Source organism: Phyllopteryx taeniolatus, chromosome 21 (assembly GCF_024500385.1).
Source record: "Phyllopteryx taeniolatus isolate TA_2022b chromosome 21, UOR_Ptae_1.2, whole genome shotgun sequence".
Lineage (NCBI taxonomy): Eukaryota > Metazoa > Chordata > Actinopteri > Syngnathiformes > Syngnathidae > Phyllopteryx > Phyllopteryx taeniolatus.
Genome location: NC_084522.1, coordinates 15719510 through 15738993, shown reverse-complemented (window position 1 = coordinate 15738993; position 19484 = coordinate 15719510). Strand labels below are relative to the sequence as shown.

At 43.1% G+C, this 19484-nt stretch overlaps 1 protein-coding gene across 1 annotated transcript in view; it reads right to left on the bottom strand.

Annotated features, from left to right (window-relative positions):
- The window catches only part of thsd7aa (thrombospondin, type I, domain containing 7Aa), a 134228-nt gene that overhangs the window by 45966 nt on the left and 68778 nt on the right, over positions 1-19484 (bottom strand). Inside the window, exons 6-7 of the mRNA XM_061760496.1 lie at positions 17061-17264; positions 8820-9014 (exon numbers count right to left, since the gene is read on the bottom strand). Of these exons, the coding sequence (XP_061616480.1) occupies positions 8820-9014; positions 17061-17264 (399 nt within the window). The remainder of the gene's footprint in view (positions 1-8819; positions 9015-17060; positions 17265-19484) is intronic.

Genomic DNA, 19484 nt, shown 5'->3' with positions numbered 1-19484 from the left:
TACCACACGTTTTTGGGATGTGGGAGGAAACCCTCGTGGGAAACATGCAAATTCCACACAGGCGAAACCGGGATTTGCTGTTTTGCTGCTGTCTCATTTCAGTTTTACAAAAATATTTATTTCAAGAGAATGAAGAAAACAAACTCATTCAACTTCACTCCAGCTTCTGAATTCCTCTTAGATCTTGTTTGCTATTTGTCGATTTGTGTATGGACACACACACAGGACAAAATAAGTGTACAATAAGTCCTGGTCCCTCATTTATCAAGCATGCGTACCCCCAGGAGTGTGAGTAAAGCATGCATATGAACATTTCCATCCAAGGAAATGTTCAAATTGGACTAAATTTACACATGGCCATGACCATACGTACGCACAAGCCCCTGTGAAATTACACAAAGAACGCACTGAGAGGGTCACCAATGTCATCCGAGTGCACGTCGAGCTCCTGTCATCACTGGGATTTGTAGTCGCCGGGACATTTTAACAGGAGATTGAAGACATATGCGTCATTTCAACTATAAGGCAAATCATGTCAATGTGCAATTATTTCCCTGGCCGCAATTTACATCCAGCTCCCACAAAGAAATCATCCATCCATTTTCTACCGCTTATCCGAGATTGGGTCGCGGGGACGCCCAGACTTCGATCTTCCCAGCCACTTCATCCAGGTCTTCCGGGGGGGATCCCGAGGCGTTCCCAGGCCAACCGAAGGACGTAGTCTCTCCAGCGTGTCCTGGGTCATCCCCGGGGTCGCCTCACCAGGGAGGCGTCCGGGAGGCATCCAAATCAGATGCCCCACCCACCTCATCTGGCTCCTCTCGATGTGGAGGAGCAGCGACTCTACTCTGAGATCCTCCCGGATGACCGAGCTTCTCACCCTATCTCTAAGGGAGAGCCCGGACACCCTGCGGAGGAAACTCATTTCGGCCGCTTGTATCCGGGATCTTGTTCTTTCTGTCACAACCCACAGCTCATGACCATAGGTGAGGGTAGAAACGTAGATCGAGGGGTAAATTAAGAGCTTCGCCTTTCGGCTTAGCTGCTTCTTTACCACAATGGACCGATACAAAGTCCACATCACTGCAGATGCTGCACCGATCCGCCTGTTGATCTCCCGTTCTATTCTTCCCTCATTTGTGAACAAGAAATAAATAGGACTCCTTCTTCAGCTTGACGGCATCTCTCACCGTTGGTGTCCACCAACGGGTTCGGGGATTGCCGCCACGACAGGCACCGACCACCTTACGGCCGCAGCTCCGGTCGGCCGCCTCAGCAATGGAGGCGCGGAGCATGGTCCACTAGGAGCTCGATGTCCCCCGCCTCCCCCGGAACATGAGCAAAGTTCTGTCGGAGGCGGGAGTTGAAACTCCTTCTGACAGGGGATTCTGCCAGACGTTCCCAGCAGACCCTCACAATACGATTGGGCCTGCCACGTTGGACCGGCATCTTCCCCCACCATCGGAGCCAACTCACCACCAGGTGGTGATCAGTTGACAGCTCCGCCCCTCTCTTCACAGTTATCCAACTCATAAAAACTAAATTCTTGACTGTCATGGCTCTGTTTTAATTGTTCTCACATATATTTCTCCCTCTCCTCCTGTTCAAAGATTTCCACTTGACTTAAAACTAAATCAGCTTATCAAAACAGTATGTTCATGTTTTTGAGTAACAGTATGCTTTGTACAAGTAATATCTTTTTAAATGATAATTGTACTACTACATAACAAGTACAACTTTGATAATAATTGAGTCCACAGCATCGGTCAGAGATAACGGAAACATGCATTTGGTGCACATGTCATAAATTGGAAGGAACAAAATAATGGGTACAAACAAAGCTGTAAAGTGTAAACTTGATTATGATATGTGAGTCGAAAGAGCTATCAATAGTTAATTGATTTTTACCCGTTAGGTACGAGACACTGACGGTAGGGTTTTCTACTGGCCATCAGGAAAGATTAATAGAGATAAGATGGCCCCGCAGGGCAGAATGTCACCACAGTGCTATAAACCTAATATGGTCTCCGGTGGGGAACTATATATAATATATATATAATATAATGTGACCTTCTTCACTATAAAACCGCGACATCAGTGGAAAGGTCCAGTAGATGGTCGGCCATTATCATCCCAGAGAGTAACTGAATGATATCTTTCAGTCAGTCATTGATGGACATAAGAGAGCCTGACCGAAATTATTATTGACCTCTATCTAATGTCCTTCGCAGAAACATTAACATGAGATATCATTAAATTTCACCAGAGCTGAAATATATCAGCTGGGGAGCTCATTATTACATGGCCCACACACAAAAATTGTTGTAATAAATGCTAATTAAAAAGATAAATATTAAATTCCCTCCCATAGGCACAAACGTGACATAAATTCAAGAAAAAATCTGCTGAACACTTCCAACAAGCCCAGTCTATAGACTTTCTTCGATTTTATATGTGTATATAATTGGCTGGCGGCCAGTTCAGGGTGTACCCCGCTTCTTGCCCAGAGTCAGCTTGGATAGGTTCCAGCACCTCCGCGACCCTAGTGCGGATAAGCGGAATGGAAAATGGATGGATGGATAACAACCCTAGTGAGGATAAGCGGAACGGAAGATGGATGGATATATGCATAGTAGGTTAAACCGGAGTGCCCGGAGAAAACCCACGCAGGCACGGGGAGAACATGCAAACTCCACACAGGCGAGGGCGGATTTGAACCCGGGTCCACAGAACTGTGAGGCAGTGTTACACTGACAACAGTCTTATCCGTACACAATGACTTGTCATTCTGATGGTACTGACATGTTCATTGAAGCAGATATTTAGTTTTGAGAGGTGAAGAAAGGATTTTGAGCAAGAGATTGACTTTTGCAGGTAGTCCATAGTGTTTTGCTATTTGTATGACTTGTTTTGAGAAATTAACTTCTTGTTGTGCAAATTTCAAGATTGATTCGAGAAATGTACCAAAGTGAATGAGAAAAATATTCTCAGTAACTGATTGAAAGTGTCTCACTGAATGTTTCTATACTTTTTGTGAAATTTTCCAGGAAATTTCTATAATTTACCAGAAATGTTCCATCATATATCTGTCAAATGGTTTAGGAACTAATGAAGCTAAATATGCATAGACCCTTTCAAAAAAAATACAATATCATGGAAAAGTTTATTTATTTCCATAATTCCATTAAAAAAGTGAAACTTTCATAGATGATAGATTCAGGGCCCACAATTTAAACAATTTCAAGTATTTATTTGTTTATTTTTTACATAATTTGGGCATTCAGTTCATAAAACCCACGAATTCAGGAATTTAAAAATATAGACTATTGTGAAGAAATCAGCCCAAATTTTGCAGGACATAAAGGCTTTAAACGGAGTGTCACACACTAATCATCTACTAAACTCAAAGCACCTGCACAGGTTTCCCCAGGTGTCATTAAATTGCTTCAGTTTTGTTCAATTGTCTCTGTTGGGTTCAATATGGGGAAGACTGCAGACTTGACAATTGGCCAGAAGACCATCATTGATAACCTCCATAGGATGGGTAAGCCACAAAAGTTCATAGCAAAGAAGGCTGGCTATTCACAGAGTGCTGTGACCAAGCATATCAATGGAAAGTCAAGTGGAAGGACAAAATGTGGCAGGAGAAGATGCACCAGCGAAAGAGATGACCGTGGGCTTCAGCGGATTATCAAACAGAGAAGATTCAAGAATCTAGCAGGGATCCAGAAAAAGTGGAATGAGGCGGAAGTCAAAGCTTCAAAACCACCACATTCAGACACATGCGGGAGATGGGTTACAACTGTCGAGTTCCTCGGGTCAAGCCACTTCTGTGCCTGATTCAACGTAGGAAGCGTCTCAACTAGGCCAAGGAGAAGGACTGGACTGTTGGCCAGTGGTCCAAGTTCCTCGTTTTCCGATGAAAGTAAAGTGTGCCTTTCATTCGGGAATCAATGTCCAAGGGTTTGGAGGAAGACGGGTGAAGAACCGAACCCAAGCTGCTTGGGGTCCAGTGTGAAATGTCCACAGTCAGTCATGAATTGGGGTGCAATGTCCAGTGCAGGTGTTAGTAAACTCTGGTTTCTTAAATCCAACGTCACCGCAAGAGTCGACCAGAATGTTTTTGAGGACTTCATGATTCCTTCTCCTGAGGATCTGTATGGAGATGCAAAACCTAGTTTGATGCCCATGCCATCACAGTACTTGAATGGCCAGCAACTCGCCGGATCTAAACCCCATTGAGAACCTATGGGACATTATGAAGAGGAAAATGAGGAGCACCAGACCACAAAACAAAGAAGAACTGACAGCTAGCCTCAAGGAAATCTGGGCTTCCATAACTCCCAGGCAATGCCACAGGGTGATTGCCTCAATGCCACGGCGCATCGAGGCAGTGATTAAAGCAAAGGGATATTGAAGTTTAACATATCGTTTTGAAAGTACCATATTTTGATTGATTTCATGTAACCCTAATTTCTTTCTTTTTTTTTCTACAAAAAATGAGAAGTAAGTGGCGATTTCTTCACAGTATCGTATTTTTACGACCATAAGGTGCACTTAAAAGTCTTAACTTTTCTCCAAAATGGACAGGGCGCCTTATAATGCGTGCACCGAGTTCCAAAATCTATAAATGTTGTTGTGTTATGAGCGCTCCGCTTGACTGACTGGGAGCATTTCCTGCCGACACGCTGCTTATATAGAGGAAAGGCGGACTTGACTGAGGACAGCGTGCGGCCGTTAAAGGGGGAAGGGTGCGCGTGAAGGAGGACGCTAAAGGCACGCCCCCAGTAGGTATATAGTTCCGGTATGTGCATTGTGCAAAACAACATCGGTTTGGCTAAGGACCCCCAAAAATGGCACCTACGAAGAGACACGCTTACGAAGCACAGTTTAAACTGCAAGCTATCAGTTACGCGGAGGAACATGGGATTCGAGCAGCTGCGAGAGAATTCAAGATCAACGAATCCATGCTTCGCAAGTGGAGGAAGCAGGAAAACGAGCTTCGCCAAGTCAAGAAGACGAAGCTGAGTTTACGCGGAAACAAGGCGAGGTGGCCCGAGTTGGAAGACCAACTCGAGCAATGGATTAATTAGCAAAGAACAGCCGGGAGAAGCGTCTCTACAGTCACCATTCGACTGAGTGCAATTACTCGGAGCTTGCCATCATTTCGGGAGGCTTGACAAAGGAACTCCAACCGCTGGACATCGGTGTAAACAGGGCGTTCAAAGTGAAGTTGCGAGCGGCGTGGGAGCCATGGATGACAGATGGCGAACACAGCTTTACTAAGACTAGGAGGCAGCGCCGGGCGAGTTACGCCAAAATTTGTGAATGGATTGCGAATGCTTGGGCTAACGTGTCTGCTTGCACTGTTGTTCGAGCTTTCGTAAAAGCCGGCATCATTTCTGAGGAGCCGCACGGCAACGAGACTGACTCCGACAATGACGAGAGGGAACCCACCGTGTTTGATGGAGAACTTGCCCAGCTGTTCGTTTCGGATACAGAAGATGAGGACTTTGATGGATTTGTGGATGAGGATTGATCCAAAAATAACGTGAGTACATTGTTAAATACTTCAATAAAGTACAACCGAACTCAGTTTTGCTCCCGCTGCCTTTGTAAAAACATACGCTAGCGTGCATGCATGCTAGCGTATGTTTTAAGCTAGTGTATGTTTTACCATGCCTGCGCCCAATAATACGGTGCGCCTTATGTATGTGTTAAATACAGAAATAGACCCCGTAATTGAGACTGCGCCTTTTAATATGATGCGCCTTATGGTCATGAAACTACAGTAATAAAAAAATGTTTAATTCCTGATTTCATGGGTTTTATGAGCTGGAAACCCAAATTATGTAAAATATCAGAATCAGAATCATCTTTATTTGCCAAGTATGTCCAAAAAATACACAAGAAATTTGTCTCCGGTAATTGGAGCCGCTCTAGTACGACAACCGACAGTCAATTGACAGAGAACACTTTTGAGGCATAAAGACATTGAGAAAAACAGTCACTGAGCAATAAAGGGTTAATAGTTATCTGGTAATGCCGGTACATCTTTATTTATTTAATTTTTTTTGACAATAGTACAAAGATGCAGAGTCCTCTAGCACTTAGAGCAGTTCGAATGACTAATATTGCAATAGTCCGGTGCAATGACCATTGTGCAAAGGGCGCCGAGACTTCAAGTACTTCGAGTACTACAATAGTCTGGGACAAAGTTGATTGTGCAAATGTTGCAGATACTCCTCAGTCAGTGTGCAAATGGAGCGGATGCTACTGTGGCGTGAGTGGCCAGTATTGGTCAACAACAGATATGCAAATAGCGCAGCGTGGTGAGACTACTTCAGTGAGTGCACGAGTAATATATAATTGGCCCCAGAGAAATGTGACAACAAACTCAAGTCAAAAAATTGCCAGCATGTTGCAATGGAATTGTAGGTTAGATGTTTAAGAAGTTGATTGCAAGAGGGAAGAAGCTGTTGGAATGTCTGCTAGTTCTAGTTTGCATTGATCGGTAGCGCCTACCTGAGGGAAGGAGCTGGAAGAGCTGAAATTGTTTAAATTGTGAGCCCTGAATCTGTAATCTCTAAAAGTTTAACTTTTTGAATGGAATTATGGAAATAAATCAACTTTTCCATGATATTCACATTTGTTAGAAAGGGTTTGTATATGTAAGTCTGACAAATTGCTGGTGTGAACATGCCAGAAACAGCATGTTGCACAACGTGTTCCAGAAGTGCGAAAATAGCTGTTACAATCACATTGGGTCCAAAAAAAAAAAGAAATTCAATTTGGGAGAACTGCCAAGCCAGGCGCCAACCATCTGTGGGTCGTGTTATTGGAATAAGTATGTTGGGATGTAAAACACTGCGATTGGCTGGCAACCAGTTCAGGGTGTACCCCGCCTCCTGCCCGAAGATAACTGGGATAGGCTCCAGCACTCCCGCGACCCGCGTGAGGGCAAGCGGCTCAGAAAATGGATGGATGGATGGAGGGATGTAAAACAAGACAGTTCTATCTGTGTAAATCAAGCATTATTTAGATATAAGCTGCTCACATTATGGTCTACGATAGTGTACGAGTGTCCGGTGTCAGTCCATCTCAAGCAACTGGGGCGCCATCTGACTGAAAAATAACCTCACTTTTTTTTTTTTAACCTGTCCTGTTCAGCTGCACGGCCATGCAGGATGGTGGATCTGCATGCCTTTTGTGCTGGGATAGTTTTGCTGTGCAAAAGGGGAGTTTGAAATACTCCTTCTGCTTATTTTTTTATTTATGAATTATTATGATGTTAATTGACAATGCACCCCGACAGAAAAAGGGTTTTAGGGGACAGACGGAGGGACCGAACGGACAAGGGGAATTGGGCTGTGAACCACAGCAGAACAATAGTCAGACAGTCTAGATATTTTAGCACAAGTAATATTACAACAGTCAAATCGTATTCGTATTTGTGGATTGGGGGTGGCGGGGTGGGGTGAAGCCGGCGAGGACATGCGACAACTAACCAATAGAACAAGATGACAGAGGACAGAAAAGGGGAGGATAGGACAGGATGTGGGAAATGAGCAAGGCAGTGCTACTGATGAGTGGTGCGGTGGGATGCTTTCATAGTGTCTAAACACCAGTAAGAACCTGTGAGTTGATATGTTATTAGTGAATGAACACCATATCACATGCATGTTAGTCAACTGGTGTACGAAGCTGCTGAAGGGTGGGCCTTGCCCCCTCCACCTGCAAGGGGAGGCCATGGCAGCGAGCCCATCCCGCGGGGGACCCAGCCAGGAGGACGCTACCTACTATCCAGAACCCAGGGTGGTCCCCTAGTCCAACCGGAGCACCCCGACCAGCTTCGTAACAATTGTGTAACAATTCAATATAAATAATTAGAATAAAACCATAATAGTGAACGAGTTCGGTACTGGTACTTTTCGAGGTTAAAATTTCATGAAAAGTTTTGTACTTTTTAAAAGATGAAAGGATAGCAGTGTGCCCCCCGTTATGTTCAGCAATTCAACCCGGCTTTTCATTTGAACACATTTGGAAAGTTAACATTCACTGAGACAATTTCACCATCGCAACAACAAGAGTCAACGGCAGTCAAAGCTCTGTCTCCCTCTGCCTCTCCCTGTCCGACTCATTACCCCGAACGCATAAGTGGTGCGTGCATAGAGTCCCTTCCTGTAATACCAAAGACTCTGTACTTCAACTATGAAGAGCTTGGATTTGGCTGGGCCAACAAATCAATGGAAAAATATTGGGTGAAGCTAACTTTGTATGCCCTCACTACATTCACCACATTCTAAAACAGCTTACGTTAACGTACCAAAAATTGGAAATATCAATGATAGTAATGAAGAACCATGAATAGAAGTAAACACGAGTTCCATCCATTTTCTGTACCGCTTCTCCTCACTAGGGTCGCAGACGTGCTGGAGCCTACCCCAGCCTATCTCAGCCTATCTCTGAACTGGTCGCCAGCCAATCGCAGGGCACATAGAAACAAACAACCATTCGCACTCACATTCACACCTACAGGCAATTTACAGTCTTCAATCAACCTACCGCGCAAACTTTTTGGGGGGGATGTGGGAGGAAACCGGAGTACCCGGAGAAAACCTACGCAGGCACGGGGAGAACATGCAAAATCCACACAGGCGGGGCCAGGGATTGAACCCCGGTCCTCAGAACTCTGAGGCAGATGTGCTAAGCAGTCTTTCACCGTGCTGCCTTCCTTCATCATTATATGGAATAATCAAACTGTTTGCATGTTATGAAATTATCCCAGGTTCAAATGATTTCTGAGTGTAGACTCCTACCCTCTGCTGCATTGTAGGCCAAAATGGAGCGTGCTCTGGTCTGCTTGCCCTCTGTATTTTTTCCAGAGCAGGTGTGGGAGCAGAGGGACCACAGGGTCCAAGGACTGAGGGCACAGTCCTTCGGGCAAGGCACCTCACAGATGACTGGCATAGGCAGGATGGCATCGCGGCAGAGTTGCCTCTCTACATGTTCACCTGGTGACAAAAAGGCTCAGGTTAAGTACAGTATCCTTGTGGTGTTTGGAAAGAAAGCAATAGGCTTTTGTAATCTGACTTATTATATTATGCCTATTTACCTTCGAGGACACTATTATGAGCAATTGTGGATTCATTTTCTTCCTCAGGAATACTTAGTAAGGGCAGAGAAACAACTGTGCATCGGTTGAGAGGTGACTTTATCAAAATGAATTGAATGAACATCACAGTCTATTCTTGTATGTCGTCATCCAGTGTTGGTTTAGCATTTAGCGTTTGTGTTATGATTGACAAGAAGACCTCATTCTAGAGTCTTTGGGCCTGATTTACTAAATGGCAAAAAAGCAGGTGCTAAATTGTGCGGTCACGCTAACATACTACATGCGCTGTTGTCAGGCATGTTGTGCGGGACTTGTTACTGTAAGCACTGCCGGTGCAAAATGTAGTTTGAAGTGATGGAATTGTAAGTGTTAGTGGAAGACAAGCATATTACCGAGTTACAGAAAATAAATCTGCCACAGTAGTTTTGGTGAAGCCAGCAACCTTATAGAAGCCATGTTTTGTATGGTTAAACGCATTCCGAGCGCCACCCCCTGTGTAACGTTGTGTTTCAAATTTGGACAGCGCATCCGAAAATCTGCTCTGATAGATTTTGTCACGTAAGAAACGTAAGAAAATGGAGTTTTGTAAGTGACTGTCCCAAAGTCAAAGCTTAGATCATTCAGAATCTCAAAAATTGGATCGCTGAATATGTCAGTATAACTTTTTGATGGCATTTCAAAAAAAAAAACGATGCAAGCGCCAAAGATCTATTTTTTCAGTCGCCTCTCATGATTTGCCTGGACTGCCATGCCATTTGAGACGCGATGTTTAAAGACGCAAATTCGGCTAAGGTTTAATCAATCGCATTGCAAAAAAATTGAGGGTCATTTTATGGTCAGAGACTGCCCGATTAGGCAGATCCTTCAGATAAATATAAGAATGCGTGCTAAGGTAGTAAAATTGTGCATTGTGCATCCAAAGAAGGATGTCTGTTTTCTTACCAAAATTGTACTTGTAAATATGATACGCTTAGATAGCACTTTTACATCTTCAAGGTACAAAAACTACTTTTACTATGTTAAAAAGTATACTATTTAGTTGTGTTTATAGACAACAGCATAGAAACATTTGAAATGTACCTGATATATTTGGGCAATCTACTGTTGCCTTTATCACAGGGTCACTGTGATGTTTCTTGCTTAGTTGTTTTTGAAAAGTTTATTACAGGTTCAATGTCTCTGTGCTTCAGTCTTGTTTCTTCTTGTGATCAACAGCATTTCAATTTTCAGAGGCAGGAGTTGTGATCATGATCAAAATAATGACATTAATAGTTGATGTTTTTTGAAAAAGGGAATTGGATCTTGCTAGTTTCTGGATTTGTTATGAGTTAGTTAGAAGATAAGGAAATGTTAATAAAAGATAATTACATATTTATTCCATGTGAAGCATATGAAAAACATCTGCCGAATGGTCAATATTGTGATGATGGATGTGAATAAAAAGTTGTATTTTGCTATAATTTGAATACTGTACTTAATGTTTCAAAGGTTAGCAGGACAACTGTTATGCTCTCGTTAATTTTGTTTGTTTTTTGGATTGATGTTTTTAGGTTTGTCTGCATGGTTTTCTTGTGTCTGTGATTTTCCTTGTCAGTGCTTGATATTGTCATCTTCTCCACCTGGACCAAAAATGTGCTGTAAACAAGGCAACACAATAAACAGAGTCTATTTTAGCATTACATCTTTGCCAACGAACTAAAAACTTTCATTTTCATCCTGGGTTAATGTACAGAATGCAAAATGGTCCTAACAAATACCTGTAGGAGGCATTTGAGGTCTTTTGAAGGATTAGGACTAAGAGTGGTGATGTTGAGTAGCGAATGCTACCATTACTGACAAGGGTGGACTCTCCAGGTCGGGGAAGAAATCCTTCCCCAAGAGGAGGAGTTCAAATATCTTGGGGTCTTGTTCACGAGTGAGGGAAGAATGGAACGGGAGATCGACAGGCCGTCGTTCCATTTCATCACATCACCGTAGCACCATATCTATGAAAATCTCATTGTGAAGGCTAGCAAGAATGTCAAATTGTGTTGTGAATGACACACAAACACACACCCCTCAGGGGAAATAGTAATCAATTTCCATCAGGAAGAGACAACAGGAGATCAATAAGTCACCAGTGAGGAGAAACTGAGGGGTTTTCTTGGTGAAGGTGCTTGGCAATAGCGCAAATCTGTAATTGAAGGTTTCCCCGTGCTAGATAATGCTTGTCGCTCCAGTGTCACTCCATCTCATTCAGGATGCATCTTCGGAACTTCATGCATCAGTTGACCTACAAATTATCCTCAATTTTGAAATCATCTGAATTCTTACATTGATCAAATCAATGTTTCCATCCAATAAACAAATACTTTACTGGGAATACTGTTGACATAAGGCTTTTAGCTTAATGAATCTGTTAAATCGATTTAACACATCGCATGATGCATGCGCTGAGCTTAGATGACATTTGTCCCCTCTGACAATCTCCTCTGCTTGTCCAGCAGGTTCAGATGGAGCTTTGAGTTGTTGGTTGGGTGTAATTGTCTCTTTCACTGCTCCCTGGGTTGAGGGCCAGCTGGCATCACTTAATACATTCGAGATGACTTTGAACACTGCGTGAGATGCTTCTGTTTCTTCTTTTTATTTCCCTTATGTTAACTGTGCCTCGAAAGACAAATTTATAAAAGACTAACAATGGCTTCTACTAAGAACTATTCAATGGGACAACCAAAAGACAATTTCAGCTCATGGGGGATGCCATTTTGGAATAAACTGGCTCTGCTGATCATGTTATTATGAAGGTTGAACTTATTACTATCAGTATTGAAAATTGATGGTGGCTGTTTTCTATAACGCTTATCAGACAGATGGACAGATGTAGACCTCGAGTGGTACCAGCGCCTTTGCCTTTTCTCTGCAGCTCATTTTATCTTCATTCATCCATTAAAAAAAAAAAAAAAAAGACAATTACCTTCTCTGTCATCAATTCCACCCCAAGTGTTTTGTTATCTGAGGGGGTTTTAGTTGAGTCCTTCTAAGAATGGTGGCCCTCACTGCTCTGTGGTGCACATATGCTGCTCCTGACCTCTTTTGCTAATGTTTTTATGATTGACTGTGTTGATTGTGTTAACAGAAATACATACATAAGTTAAATATATACTATTCTTTTTTTCTTAATTCTATGAATCATTTTGGTGGTGGGTGCCGTATTTTTTTGCTTGAGCACTGCCTCCAAAAATGTCTGTGCACTTCGCAGGGTCTGGTCTGGACCCGAGTCAGTCACAGACCACATATAGAGACAAACTTATTTCAACTCAAATTCACACCATCACTGAGTGTGAATTCTCACAGCCTGGGCCAAAGTCAGGTGATTGAACCACTAAACCATCACTAAAAATGTAAAAAAAAAAAAGAAAATATTACATGGTCCATTTTAATCACGGAACACTTTGCCAACAACTACCTTCTGACCCTTTTAAATCCACCATGTGTTGCTATGGCTCGCAGTGAGAGAATTGTAATTTATTTCATTTAGAGTATGCCCATCCATTCAGATACCATACGCAGAATCTTTAAGTCGAGCTCGTGAAGGTCACCTGAAGCATCAACGTGCTGATTGTATGACGAGAGCATCTCAAAGCTCCTGTTGCAAGGATTCATTTTTTGTCAATTTTTGTCCATCCATCCATCCATTTTCTACCGCTTATCCGGGTCGGGTCGGGACTTTCCTCTCCCCAGCTACTTCATCCAGCTCTTCCGGGTGGATCCCGAGGCATTCCGAGGCCAGCCGAGAGACGCAAGTCTCTCCAACATGTCCTGGGTCGTCCCCAGGGTCTCCTTCCAATGGGACGTGCCCGGAACACCTCACCGGGGAGGCGTCAGGGAGGCATCCGAATCAGATGCCCCAGCCACCTCATCTGGCTCCTCTCGATGTGGAGGAGCAGCGGCTCTACTCTGAGATCCTCCCGGACGACCGAGCTTCTCACCCTATCTCAAAGGGAGAGCCCGGACACCCTGCGGAGGAAACTCATTTCGGCCACTTGTATCCGGAACTTGTTCTTTGGGTCACAAACCACAGCTCGTGACCATAGGTGAGGGTAGGAATGTAGATCGACCGGTAAATCAAGAGCTTCGCCTTTCGGCTTAGGTCCTTTTTTACCACAACGAACCGAAACAAAGTCCGCACCGATCTGCCTGTCGTTCTCCCGTTACATTCTTCCCTCACTCATGAACAAGACCCCAACATGAACTCCTCCACTTGGGGGAGGATCTCATCCCCGACGTGGAGAGGGCATGCCACCCTTTTCCGATTTAGGACTATGGTCTTAGATTTGGGGGTGCTGATTCTCATCCCAGCCGCTTCACACTCTGCTGCGAACCGCTCCAGTGAGAGTTGGAGATCACGGCTTGATGAAGCCAACAGAACCACATCGTCTTCAAAAAGGAGAGATGCAATACTGAGGCCACCAAACCGGACCCCCTCTATGCCTCGGCTGCGCTTAGAAATTCTGTCCATAAAAGTTATGAACAGAATCAGTGACAAAGGACAGCCTTGGCGGAGTCCAACCCTCACTGGAAACGAGTCCGACTTACTGCCGGATATGCGGACCAAACTCTGACTCCGGTCGTACAGGGACCGAACAGCCCGTATCAGGGGGTTCGGTACCCCATACTCCCGAAGCAACCCCCACAGGACACCCCGAGGGACACGGTCGAACGCCTTCTCCAAGTCCACAAAACACATGTAGACTGGTTGGGCGAACTCCCATGCACCCTCGAGGATCCTGGCGAGGGTGTAGAGCTGGTCCTCTGTTCCACGGCCAGGACGAAAACCACACTGCTCCTCCTCGATCTGAGCTTCCACTTCCCGATGGACCCTCCTCTCCAGCACCCCTGAATAGACCTTACCAGGGAGGCTGAGGAGTGTGTTCCCCCTGTAGTTGGAACACACCCTCCGGTCCCCTTTCTTAAAAAGGGGGACCACCAGCCCAGTTTGCCAATCCAGAGGCACTGTCAATGATGTCCACGCGATGTTGCAGAGGCGTATCAACCAGGACAGCCCCACAACATCCAGAGCCTTTAGGAACTCCCGGACGAATCTCATCCACCTCCGGGGCCTTGCCACCAGAGAGCTTTTTAACCACCTCGGTGACCTCAACCCCAGAGATAGGAGAGCCTGCCTCAGAGACCCTAGATTCTGCTTCCTCATGGGAAGGCGTGTCAGTGGCATTGAGGAAGTCTTCAAAGTATTCTCCCCACCGACTCACAACGTCCCGAGTCGATTTCAGCAGTGCCCCATCCCCACGATACACAGTATTTGATGGTGCACTGCTTCCCCCTCCTGAGACGCCAGATGGTGGACCAGAATTTCCTCGAAGCCGTCCGGAAGTCTTTCTCCATGGCCTCACCGAGTTTTTGCTTCAGCGACCAACAAAGCTGCATTCCGCTTGGCCAGTCGGTACCCATCAGCTGCCTATTTATTTATTTATTTTAACTATTAATTAATTATTTGTGTTAATACACATTATACTGTTATATTATTTTGATTGACTTGTAATGTTTTGATTATTTAGTGTTGACCTTTAGGTAGTAAGAAAATGAATGGATGGATGGATGGATGGATGGATGGATAGTTAGGATGTAATAATGTTTGTTCATTTTCCTTTTTTATGTGATTAACAATAGATGAATATAATCAAAAGGTGGGAGCTGTGTTGTAAAATGTATGTTTTATATACATCAAATATTACTTCTATTAGTTTTAGACAACCTTCACATGCTTTATTGTTATGTTCTGTGTGTGTAATACTTGTGTCAGCTGGACATAGATCATTCTTTTGTTTTCTTTTTCTGTCTCTCTCACTTCGATATAACAAGGGAGATTTTTGTCTGGGCTTCAGTAAGGGGTGACAACTCGTAAGACTTGTACCTTTTCCTCTCTTTTCTTTTTTTTGTAATAAAAACCCACAAAGACAAGATTGCTTCCTCACTTATTCTGTCAGAAAAAGATTTGCCAAGACAGTTACAACTACCTTGCAACTTCCAAATACAGTATATACTATATCCGTATAATATGTTTTATTAATTCTGAGATCTCACAAACACTAAATTTGAATGTTTTGTAAATGAACATGTGACCCATTCTCCTTGCTTAAACATATCTGTATCGGTGGACGGAAAACTATAAATTGTGTACAATATACCACGGCCTACCATGGGTACATGACAAGGCTCAAGGCAGAAAAGAGGATTGGTAATTAATGGCAGAGAACAAGTCTGTATGGGATGTAGAAGATGGTAATCACACTAGTGCTTATGAATGAGATCCTCGTTATGTCCATGTTATCGCTCTCTCTCTCTCTCGCTCTCTCGCTCTCTCTCCCAAGAGACCTCAATAGCCCTTAGCGTGATATTCCAGAATCTATTCAGAAATGTCATGTGCTTTCTCCCTCTTCACTCAACTCCCTTTTCTTTTCTCTCTTACCTCATTTAAATGTTTGTTGCAGACTTACAACACAAGCTATTTAAAATTGAATTAAAAAAAAAAAAAAAGGAAATAATGACTAAAAAAAATGTAAAAGTTACAAATGCTGGTATTTAGCAGCACTTTGAATAAGATGAATTAGATTCTTCTTCACACCATGTAATTGTTACTGCATACAGTAGTAGACAAGAGTCTCTTTCTGCAGTTGTTAAGGAGGGTAACCCCTTGATAGATCACCACTTAATTGCAGGAATGAGCCAGAACGTTTCCCTAAAATCTCAGCTATTTTATAGACCTGAAATATTCATGGAGGCCTGCATTAAATCAGATTCTAATGTCATATTATTTGTGTAATTTTGCTTAGCTCTTATTCTCTAAGATTGAACTTCATTCATGCTAAAAACCAAAAAAAAAAAACATCAGCAATATTCATTCATGCTATAAAAAAAAAAAAAAAATGTACATTGATTGGACCTTCTATGCATGGTCTAAAGAGGAGACATTCAGATGAGATCAGGTGGTACAACTGTGTATTGCAGAGTGGTATATTGCTTATTAGGACAAATTGAGTTGCTTTTTCGACATATACGGTTGAAAAAATTCACAGTAACATTGTTGATTGTGAAATAGAAAAAAAAACCTTTCCCATCATAAAATGTGCTGTGTGTTGGCAAGATTCTTTTTTCATTTTTAAACTACTCATTTAGCCATTATGCTATTTACGTTACCATCTGCATGTTTGTGATCGATATTTCATTAAGACACTATGAACCTCAATAAATGCACATAACGTACTGAGCAACCAGATACATTCTGATGTCACCCCAAGTTCTATTTGTGGTTCTGAGGTTATCATTAAACGTCACATATACCCTTCACCTGAAGCTGAGATAAATTCTCATGAGATTTGCTAACGTCCCATGAGACGCCATGCATGTAAAACTTTTGAAGACATATTTTTCCAGAAAATTATGGTGGAACACCAATTTTTATAACTTTTGAAGTGTTCCGGTCCAGTCCATCGATTGCTTACTACCACTTGACAGAGCAAAGGGTGCCACTTTGAGTGACAGCATATTTTTGTATCTCTGAAATTATTTTTTCCCCCGTTTTCCATGTGGTTTTGTAAACCAACAATGACTACAGCTTCAGGGAAAGTTTTTTTGTTTGATTGGTTTTTTTTGCCTGAATTTCCCCAGTGGGATGAATAAAGTATCTATCTATCTATCTATCTATCTATCTATCTATCTATCTATCTATCTATCTATCTATCTATCTATCTATCTATCTATCTATCTATCTATCTATCTATCTATCTATCTATCTATCTATCTATCTATCTATCTATCTATCTATCTATCTATCTACAGAGTACCATAACATCCCAATTTAGCAATCAGGAGGATCTTTGAGGATCAAGGAGAATAATGGCAAAACCATGATACGGGGGATGATGAACTCTGATGAATTCCAACAAACCATCACTGTTGACACACTGAACTTGAGGATTTCGTGTTCCTGGTCCACATTTCTTCTCATTATCAGGGATGCACTCTTCTAATTTAACCACGAGCCAGTCATAGCATCTGGGGTCTTCACATGGTATTGCCTCCACCAAGTGTGGGCAAATTCCTGTCCCGGCCGTTGGATCATTGACGATCTTGCGTTTCCTCATTTTGAACCCTGTTAAAAAAAACAACAGTAACATAAGAAATCAATAAATGCAACCACTCAGAACCAGTGTCTTTACCAAATTTTTACAGTATTAAAACCAGCCCTCGGGTCTAGTTTTTCCTGAGTTTTAGTTTTTACTACCCATGCATTGGTCATTTCCCATGTTCAAGGGCATGTGTGATTCCATGATCCAGGTCCTGGGAAGAGGGAGGTGTTAACTCCATCCCAGCCAAGGTCACTCACCCCCTAATCCACACTTCTGCTCAGACCCGATAACACAGCGGAGCTCAGGCCGCCTGCAGGGCTCAGGTAAAGGCTGCAGGATCTCCCTTTTGATATACTTTTTGTCTTTCTGCTCCCCTCTGTTTAATCAGGTAGTTTAGCTGAACATATACTGCCATGTGTCTCTGGACCCCCTGATGGACGATTTATGGGAGAGGAATGCATCAAGAAAGATGAGGCCTTTATCAGGCATCGCTCCCATATAATCTGCTGGCTGTATTATGAATGGCACGGTTGCAAGGCAGCTGCTGTCAGAGCTGGAGGCTTCATTTTGATGGAAGACATATAAAACATCATGGAAACAATCATGCGATGGGATGTAATGACACATCTTTTAGATTACATCAGGATGAAAATAAATTGGTTTGACGAAGGAATGAAACATGGTGATGAAGGAAAAAGAGGAACATGGTCTGGTTTAACTGGCATTACAGTTTCAAATATCCACGTCTGTCTATTGTCACCATGTGGCTAATACATTTTAAATTCCTACGGATTAAGAGGAAGGACTCCAACTGAGTCGCCATATTACCACTGGGGGGTGAAAGCAGAATGGAGCATACCTGAGATGCCACATGTGGCTGTTAAGCCATTTGGAGGTTTCATGGGCCAATCAACAAAACACAGTAAGGTACCTATCTGAAGTACCCAATGAAGGCATCCACTCTCCTCAAAGACACCAGACTAGAAGCCATACTGATTGTTCAAGGCATTGTATCATCATGACCTATTAGCTTTACTTAACTCTTGCTCTTAAATGAAGTTGATGTCGTTGTTGTTGCTTTTGTTGTTGTTGATGTTGTTGTGACTTTTGGCTTGTTCCATCAGTGGTCACTCGGCAGATTTGTTCGGCAGAGTTTTTATGCCGGATGCCCTTCCTGATGCAACCCACCTTTTTTGGGGGTATTTTTTATCTGAGCTTGAGACCAGCAGTGGCTGGATTTGGGGCACTGGCCGGGAATCAAACCCATGCTGTCTCCATGAAAGGCAGCAGCAGGTCGCGCATGTTTTTAAATTCAGTATTAAAAATAAAGAAAAAAGCAAATATAATTACACATTGCCAATGCCCTATTCTCAGAATGAATTTGTAGCATCTCATACAAAAAGCACACTGTTAATACAGTTGAACATCGGGTTAAGAAAAACCTGGTTTACGAACAAATCGGGTCACACAGAAAATTCTCATTGAAAAACTATCTCAATTTATGTACTGTTTTCGATTTGGGTACTGACTAGGCATGGACTCAAGAAACGATCAGTTGTGCTTCTACTCGCACTGCGTAACCATTAGTGGCTCTGTGCATCACTCACTGCCGGAAAGCTACTTGAGCTTTGTTTTCTGCTTTGAAGTAGCCCTCCGGATGAAAACAGAAAACTGCTAGTGATAGGGTGAAGAAGCTCTTGGCATGGACATGCGGAAGGATCTGTTGTGCTTACTTGAAATTACTACAAGACTTCAAGGTTTCTCCCCAACTGAATGCAGTGTCCTTAACAAAAGGACCTGCCTGAGCACACTGAGGTTGTCCAAGCCTATATAGACTTCCACATTGGGATTGTAACTGTAAACAAATGCATCCGGGTGTTTGTAAAACCAAAAACCATGGATGAACAGCCAGATCGAATCACTCCTCAGTGCCTGCAACAATGCTTTTAAGTCTGGGAATAATGACCTGTACAGAGCTGCCAATGCTGAGCCCACACTACCCATGCCCCAGTCAGATTCTAGCAACCCTTCATCCTAGCAGAGACTCTTCTGTCACATAACAGACCTGACACCTTCCTCCACCCATTCCAACCTGCTTGGACCCGTTTCTTCACTTCCTGACCACACTCAGCATTGCTCTGGACGGTTGACCCCCAAGTATTTAAAGTTCTCCACCCTTGCTATCTCTTCTCCCTGTAGCCACTGGTCACTCTTCCCCCACCACCCCTCTCATTCATGCACAT